This window comes from Parus major, chromosome 17 (genome assembly GCF_001522545.3).
Source record: "Parus major isolate Abel chromosome 17, Parus_major1.1, whole genome shotgun sequence".
Lineage (NCBI taxonomy): Eukaryota > Metazoa > Chordata > Aves > Passeriformes > Paridae > Parus > Parus major.
In genome coordinates, this window is record NC_031785.1 from 10,045,980 (window position 1) to 10,054,910 (window position 8,931).

Below are 8,931 nucleotides of genomic sequence, written 5' to 3' on the forward strand. Positions count from 1 at the left end.
CTGGGATCACAGCACTGTCCCCTGCCTGCCTGGCTGTGACCATGTCCCAGAGAAGGGAGCACAATGTATTGAGTTTTCAGCTGAAAAAGGGACAATTCTGGTGGCTGTGCCAGAGCCTTCTCCAATGGCCCAGCCTGTGGGACAGAGGAATCCTTGCTATTGCCAGATGCTCCATTTCTGCCAGGATGAAACCAGGACACCACAGCAGCAGAGCAGTGTCAAAGCTCCCCGTGGAGCTTGGAGCCTCTGGTGCTTTGCTGCAGAGCAGGGTGACTTTCAGTATCGGTTGTACAGGTTTGGCAGGGAGATAACACCGTGATGAAGTGGCAGAAAAACAAGAGATACAAGTGGTTAACCTTCCTGTGCTCATCAGCCCATGGTGTGTGTTTTCAGTTCTGAATTGCCTCTCACTCTGCTACCTCCTGTCACCCAGAGCCAGCAGCACAGCCACAGTGTGGCTGCAATGGCAGCTCTGAAAAAGACATGAAAAGGCATTGTTCACTTTCTCTGCCTTTGTAATGAGCCTCTGGACTTGCTTCAAGTGGTTGACTGAAGCTGTCTGAAATGTGTGGTTGTGCTGTTGGTTTTTCACTCGGGAAAGGCAGGGGCCTGTCCTTCCCAACATCCCACAAAGCCCAATCCCTCTCCTGTTAAATGCCTGCTGCTTGGGAAACATCCTTTAGATGATGCCATGGATGTGTCTTTCTGCTGTTGTTACAGACCTTATCAAGGCCTGTCCAGGTACAAACCTGAAAAATTCAACCGCAGAGTGCTTGGCAAGCTGGTCTTCAGGCTCCTGGAGAGATTCAACATTGACCCAGGTAAAGGATATTGCAACATATCGTGCAGTTATCTCAGTAATAAAGAACAAAGTCAATTTGTCTTCTTCCATGGTCATCAAGGAATCTCTGCTGTCATTTATCCTGGGGAATTTCAGGGTATAATTAATGATAGTGAAAAACAAAGCTGGTAAGTTATGGGAATTATCACTTTGTGCTGTCGAAGAATGAAGTGCTGGTGACTAATAGACTGCTTCTGCCATGATCTGAAATAAATCCTGACCTCAGCATGGCTCTGCATAAACACAGCATGGTCAGCTCTGAGTTATGGCTCCATTCCTCTCACATAAGAGGCAAGTCATTATTCACTGGGGCTCTGTCCTGTTGGGCTGGGGTGCAGCAGCTGGGAGGAGATAACCCTTGGGAAGCAGGAGCCTCACAGCCCTCTGCATCCTCTGCACAAACTAGGCTTGGTGGGGGGAATTGTAAAGCTCCTACAGCCTTGCAAGAGAAGTGGCCCATTTTCCATCACTTCAGCAGCAGCTGGACCAGCAGCTCTCTAACAAAATCTGCTTTGCTTTGGCTCTTAGTGGGGATTGTTGATTTTTCCTCCTCTTTGAGGCCTTGCACCAGACTCTTTTAGGTGCACTGTTAGCTTTTACCCTGCAGAGGTTTCCATCATCAACCCAAGGTGTGCAATTCTCTTTTCTTGGCCTGAAAAGGCTTTTCTAACCACAAACTGTGGGCTTGTTACACCTGTCAGCAACACTATTGCATATTTATCTTCCCATCTTCACTGGTGTCCAAAAGTTAACAAGATAAACTTTTCAAACCCTCACTGGAGGAGAAGTAGATATAATTAAAGCCAGCACATTTGTGTGAGAGCTTAGACATGTGGGAATGATTTATTTAGAAATTAAAAGCTTCCCAGGAGTTCATTGGTTTTCAGTAGCTTCCCCTCCTTGCCAGTGCTGGGCATTTTGTCAGCTGTGTTGTCTTTGATGAGCTGGAAAAACAAAAGACTTGTTCCCCTTTCCTTATGACAGCTGCACCTTGCAAGGGCATGATATAATGGTAAAGGTGAAATGATGTATCTGCTTACATGCAAAATTGTGAGAAATTATAATTAAAGAGAAATCTAGGAAAGGAGCACGTGTTGGGCTCAGGTGCACTCTGGAATGCAGTGTGCTTCCATCTGGTGATGCTGTAGGTGCTGATAATAATGGGGGTAACAATGGAATTCATGGTAATTCCTGGTCCTCCACAGCCATTCACTGGTGAGGAGGTTCCCTGGGGTAAATGCAGATCCCATTCCTTCCACCCTTTGTCCTGTGCAGGCTGCAGCTTTGGACTGCAGCTGATGCCGGTGCTGGGTGAGTCCCACAGTCCCATCCAGGACAGGAGGTGTTGATTGTTTACATCATTCCACGTGTAATTACAGCAGGAATTCACACATTGCTAAACTCTGCCTGTCAGTCTCCTTTGAAGTGTTTTGGAAGGGGATGAATACCTGCAGAGGAATTGCTGCCTCGGTGCTGGGCGTGCTGCACCGAGTTGGGAAATGCTGGAATAATGTGCCTTTCTTTGTCTTCCCATATCTCCCCTCCCTTTTGCTGAGTTTCTAGGTGTTCTTTCTCCATTCTTTAATGAAAGCAAGTCTGACTGGGAGGGAAAAAAGTACAAAGTACTTACAAAAGCACTTAGAAAAAGTGAGCAGGCTGGGCAAAATGTAGAGATCCAAGAAAGCTCATTTCTCTTGTTGTGAGCAGCTCCCCCAGGCACTGGTGGTGAGGCAGAGCTCACATTTCTTGTCACCTCACCTGGGCTCTCTGATGCTGCTTTTGGTCTCCCTGGGGCTCCCTGGGAGCAGCAGCAGGGAGGGAAGTGGCTTTGCTGAGAAGGGCTGCAGAAAGATGAGGTTTCTGCCTATGAGAAGACAAACTTGTGTGTGACTCAGTTCTTGCAGCTCCAAATGGAGCTGGAGATTTCACTGCCTGAGCTGAGTCGTGCCTGCTCCCAGTGCCCTCAGTGACTGCCCAGCACCCAGAGGTGTCCCTGAGACCTGCAGCACCCCTGGCATCTGCCAGCCCTGAGTTCCAGAGCAGTTAGGAGGTGGCCTGATTAAAAAAACATCTCACATCTCAGGGGGAATAAAACAAAAAAATAAAGCAGTCCTCTTAGATTAGTTCTGTTCTTTTTCAGAGCTGTATTTCAGTATTGCTGTTAACTCCCAAACAGCCCATGGGAAGTGGGAGATTTTCTGCCCAGTCCCAAAGGTGTCCCATAAACTGTGTGTGGATTTCATTTAATTGCCCTTATTGGGGAAGGAAGAAGCTGGGCAGAAGTGGTGTGTGATTGAGGAAATTGAGGTTTATGGAGTCTTTCCTCACACCTGGGGCAGTGCTCTGGCTTAACCAGCCTGTAGCTTTTCCGAGCTAATTACTTTACAGTCCTTGGAGACCCTGTGAGATGGAGTTTACAAACGCAGGTTGGAGCCAGAGCAGATGGCAGAGGTGAGGGAACGGCCGGGTTTGTTCCCTGCTGTGGTTTCAGGACACACAGACAGCTCAGCGATGTTTCTCACTGACAATTCCCAAGTCTGAGGTGGGAAGGATCCAGCTGAGAGAAGTGGAACAGCCTCATCTGTTGTGCCGAGCTCCTCGGTGCCGGTGGGGGAGACGGGAGAGGAGAGCCCGAGAGCTCTGCTGGGGCTGGGGCAGCGCCGAGCGAGGCTTCCCAACACCACAGGAGCCTTCCCTCTCTGCCCCCTTGGCTTTAAATCGCCCTCTGTGTCCTTGGCACCGCCCGGCCCCGCGCAGCCGGGCACCAGAGGGCAGGAGAGGGCTGTGCACGGCCACAGCTGGCCAGGTGAGCACAGCTGGACACAGCTGGACACAGCTGGACACAGCTGGCCAGGTGAGCACAGCTGGACACAGCTGGACACAGCTGGACAGGTGAGCACAGCTGGACACAGCTGGACACAGCTGGACACAGCTGGACAGGTGAGCACAGCTGGACACAGCTGGACACAGCTGGACACAGCTGGACACAGCTGGGCAGGTGAGCACAGCTGGACACAGCTGGGCAGGTGAGCCCCACAGCTGGCCAGGTGAGCACATGAAATGCAGATGAAATGTGCACACAGCTGTGCCTTTTCCACATGGAATCCAAGCTTTCAGCTCCCCCAGCTCTGCCAGTTCTGGGCTTTGGGCATTTCCCTCAGAAGCTGAAAGAAAAAGCTGTTCAGTGATCTTCAGGGCAGCCTGGAGGGGTCATGCCACCCTTCTTTCTCAAGAGCTTTGAAAACCCTAAGTTAGATAATTTTTACATTATCTGACATTCTTTAGAGAGTGTTCCTTTCCATGAGCTGATGATTTTCCCTCCAGATTTTGGGACAATATCCAGAGGAAAGATCACCACATTTACCGGTGCAATATCCTGTGGGATAATTGCAGTCATTTCCTCAGATGCTTTCAGGGGAGGGATTCCTTGTCACACCGTGGAAGATTAACTCTCAACTAACAGCTCTGGCTGTTTCTGTTTGAGGTGGAAACGCTGGGGCTGTAGGGCACCGAGAGGAGCTGCTGGGGACATCAGGGGACTCAGGGGACACCAGGGGACACCAGGGGACATCAGGGGGACTCAGGGGACACCAGGGGACACCAGGGGACTCAGGGGACACCAGGGGACACCAGGGGACTCAGGGGACACCAGTGGACATCAGGGGGACACCAGTGGACACCAGTGGACACCAGTGGACACCAGGGGACTCAGGGGACACCAGTGCCCACCCCTGTGACCGCAGGCTCTGGGATGAGAGATCTCCCCTTGTTCTCCTGCCTCTGGTCCCGGTGTGGGGCACACGGGGGGATGAGGAGTCACTTTGTGTTCCTGTGGTGCTGAGGGAGGCTCCAGAGGTTTCTCTGATCTCTGTTCCTGCTCTCTCTGGCTCCGGGGAGATGTTTTAGCCCCACATGAAAGCCCCCAAGGCTTTGGGGAAGGTTCCCTGTGCAGGCAGCAGGAGCTGGCACAGACCTGTGCTCATGCTGGCTTTTATCTGCATTCGTTATCTCTCCTCGCTCCGCATTTCAAAACAAGGTGCTGTGTGAGGAACTTGGGTTCTGCACTCGTAATCAGCCATATCTAATGAAGGTGACAGCAATAAAAATAATAACAACCACTGTGGCTTGCCAGCTCAGCAAAGCTCTATTCCCCACCCTCTTTGTATGGCTGGGGAGCCTCTCGTGGATCTGTGTTTTATCCAGAAAGCTCAGGTTTACATCCTGAGCGAGCTGTTCACACGGGCTCCAGTGAATTAACACAGCTCCAATTAAAGCCCGAAGAATGCAGCCTCGGTTTATGAGGATGCTGCCTCATTGAAGGTGTGAAGTCATTGACTGTGGAGCAGATTGAACAGGACTGAGAGGATCTTATCGCTCAGGGCTGCTGGAAGAGATATCAGACCTGAGAATTAGCATTGCTAATCACGGATGAAAGTGTAAATAACAGTTTATAGCTGAGATAAGCTGACAGTGTGTGAGTCTGTCCCTCATTGTCCCAAGTGCCAGGGCATCCTGCCTTCCCCAAACCCAGTCTGACACCGGGGAAGGAAAAGTGTAATGTCTAGACAGTAAAACTTCCAGGAAATTCTGTGTACTTCAATGTGTTTTTCCTTCTTTCAGCTCTCTGCCCTAATGTCATAAATCAGCGGCACTTGAGGACCCTGAATTACCTCTTCTACAAGAGATTCGTTGAGGTACGAGCTGTGTGTGTGTGAAATGAGGACTTTTGGTACATTTACATTTCTAATAACTTGATTGAGACAATCAAAATGTATCAACGGTTGATGATCAAGTTTTGTTTCAAGTTCTGCTCCAATCCATCAGGGCAGGCTGAGATCTGTCCCTGTGCCTGCCTGAGGATCTGGGGAGGATGGAGCCCTTCATCCTCTCGGGTTCCAGTGACACCCCAGGGGGAGCTTGGTCACCCACAGAGAGCAGAGAGCACTTCCCCAGCTCTTTGTTTAGAGGGAATCCATTCCTGATCTGCTCTTCTGCTCTCTCTGGCCTTCCACTTCCTTTGTTTTGGAGAATTTATTTGATTTAAAGTATCTAAGCTGGCCAGTTACTCCCATTGAGGTACATTTGGTGCTCTCTGTTCGCCGTTCTCAGCTGGGTCTGAGCTCTGGTTAAACAGTTCTTTATCTCACTCATGTTTAAATCACACGCTTGGATATCTCAGAGTTGTTTTCTTTGAGGCTCTTGCTCCCTGTTTCCTCTGCCAGCCCTGGGGTGAGGCTCCTGGGGCTTGTGCAGCTCTTGGCAGAGTGGAGAGCAGCTCCCCTCCCGAGTTTCTCTCCAGGTTTGCCTCTGAATTGCATTAGAATGGGAATATTATCAATTTCCTTTCCCAGATATCAGAATTCCAGAGGATTTTTCATGATTTGACTGTTGAGAAAAATTGTATTTTTATATTCTGAAGGCTCAGCCTTGGGGCTGAAATCCCTCCCAGCCCTCGGGATGGCTCCCCATGGCTGCAGAATGAACAGGCTGGGCACAAACTGCACAGGACTTTCTGTTTTGTGTGCTGTGACTCAGCTGAATTCCCCCATGCAAGCTGTGCTCTGCTGTGCTCTCTGGAGAGCCTGAGGTGTCCTGGGTGTCCCAGGTGCTGCCCTTGGCCTCAGGTGATCCAGTGGGTGAGAGGGGGGCTCATTTCCAGTTTGCTGGGTGGATGGAACAGCCTCCCTTTCCTCAGATGGCTCAGCAGTGATTTTGTCTTTCCAGAAAACCATGACTGAGGAGAACTGGGCAGACCACATTCAGGTGAGTGTGGATTTCCTCTCCTGCTCTGTTTGCTTGGAGGTTATTTGAAGATGTTTTAGGATGCCCAGCTCTGGATGTTGGAGTCCTGCTCACAGTTCTGCACTTCCTCAACACTTTGGGAGCAAAATTGTCTTGCTTTCCTAAGGATTCCACACTCTGGATTTCCTGCTCGTTGCCAACTGCTGGATTTCTCACAAGTGTGTAATTATCAGCTGAGTGCTGCTGAAACTTGTCTGTTATCAGCCTGACTCGGTGCTATCACAGATCCCTGTCTCTGGCATCACTTGAAAGTGATGGAATCTCTGCCTGTGCATCTCCAGGAAGCTGAAATAACAACCTGTGCAGGCTGGTGGCTGCTGCTGGCAGGGAAAGGGAGGATCTTTGAGCAAGTTTTGGTTTTTAGTGCAAAAATGAACATTATTCAGGACTTTATTTATGGGGGGAATGGCTCAAAGTTCACTCACAGCTTCATAGACTCACAGGATCTCAAACTGCTTTGGGTTGAGAGGGATCATCCAGAGCCACCCCAGGCATGGCAGGGTCACCTCCCACTGTCCCAGGGTGATCCAAACCCATCCAGCCTGGCCTTGGGCACTGCCAGGGATCCAGGGGCAGCCCCAGCTGCTCTGGGCACCCTGTGCCAGGGCCTGCCCACCCTGCCAGGAAAGCATTTCTGGGTGCAGCTGTTTCCCATGTTCTGCTCAGGGAGAGCCTGCAGCTGATCTCTGCCCTCCTCCAGCTGGGACACTGAGATAATTTATTTATTTTAAATTTTCTGAGCATGAAAATCAACTGTGCCAGCTCCTTCTGTGGGTGAGAAGGGGTCAGATGCTGGTAATTCCTAGGAAATGCAGAACTCCAGTTCCAGGGCAGTTCAAGGGTTGTTATGCTGCTTACAGAAATCTGCTTTTCTTTCTGTGCAATCCATTGGGAAAACATTGACAATTCCTGGTACTTAATAGGTGTAAATTACCTTGCACTGCAGCAAGGAGTTGATGTAATCTCATTTATTTGACCAATTCATTTCTAAATGGCAGTGGCTGATGCCAAAATTCTGTACAGAACCATTTTGACCTCAATTAAAACACAGCTACCTCTGCAATAAAATGTAAAAGCTGCTACACTCAAGGAGGCAATTTTTAAAGGGACTTCAAAGGGCACAATGCCATTTAATTTTACAAAGGTTTGTTTTGTGGCCAGAACACCTGGCCAGGACTCCTGCTCTGGGGAGGCCTGAGAAAGGACAAACAGCCACATCCACTGTTGTCCCCTGGAACCCCTGAGTTCAGGGAAATTTCAATTGTTTGAGTAGAGTGAGGAGCTGGATGTCCTGGGAATGAGGCAGTGTGTGCTCTGCAGGCAGGGGTGATGCTCTGGGGTGATTAATAAGTGCCAGGTCTCTCAGTGTAGGGCTGCACACACAAAGCCATCCTGCCCTGTGGCTGGAGTGTTTGTTGGGGATGGGATGGATTTCATCACTGTCAAACCCAGACTGGCTCTTTACCTGGAAGGTGGAAACCCAAAGGAGTTTGACCAGCCAACATGTGGAGTCCCCTGGGAGTACTCAGGGACTTCTTTAGCAGGAACTGAAACAGTGGATGATTGTTTTGTTGGCCTTAGGAGTGTGAGGGAGGAATCATCAGCTGAGATCAATGTTCATGGTCCCTCCAGAGGTGCTGCTGCCGAGGTGCTGAGCCCCTGGAGCCCAGGGTGGGCTGTGTCAATGCACAGGAGCTGCTCCTGCTCCTGCCTGCCAGTGCAACCACCTGCAAAAGAACTGCATTTCTCTTTCCACAGCTCTAAGCAGCTCCCAAACAGCTGCCATTGCAGAAAAGAGACTGTTGGATTTCTCTTTCCCTTTTCCCCTTTGCAGAACAGCTGGTGTTTATACCTGGACCAGACACAGCTTTAAGGTCTGCTGTCCCTCCTGGGAAGTCAGGACTGGGGGAATTCCTTTGGATTCACTGTTGAGCACACAGCCACAGTGTGGTTTGAAGGGAATATTAAACCATGGACAAACTAGAGTTTGCAGTAGGAGGAAAAGTGGGAGGCAAAAGTATCAATCTCCTTCCATTTTCCAGTTCAGTGTGTCGGTGGGGACATGTATTGATTAGAAATAACACTGGTTACAGGAAAGCAAAAGGATGAGTGATGGGGCTGGTGCAGAGAACAGGCACATCTGTGACTGAATCAGGAACAGCATTCTGTAATTCCAGGAGCTGGACTGGCTGATCCCTGGGGTTCCCTTCCAGCTCAGGATATTCTGATTCCCTGGGGTTCCCTTCCAGCTCAGGATATTCTGATTCCCTGGGGTTCCCTTCCAGCTC

The 8,931-nt window shown here is 50.0% G+C and overlaps 1 protein-coding gene across 6 annotated transcripts in view; it reads left to right on the forward strand.

The window, feature by feature from the left end:
• EXD3 (exonuclease 3'-5' domain containing 3) overlaps window positions 1-8,931 on the forward strand; it is a 186,686-nt gene that overhangs the window by 66,628 nt on the left and 111,127 nt on the right. For all 6 annotated transcript variants that reach the window (XM_033518355.1, XM_015644836.3, XM_015644838.2 and 3 more), the window contains 3 exons: window positions 721-821; window positions 5,462-5,535; window positions 6,566-6,604. In XM_033518355.1, coding sequence (XP_033374246.1) covers window positions 721-821; window positions 5,462-5,535; window positions 6,566-6,604 — 214 coding nt within the window. The remainder of the gene's footprint in view (window positions 1-720; window positions 822-5,461; window positions 5,536-6,565; window positions 6,605-8,931) is intronic.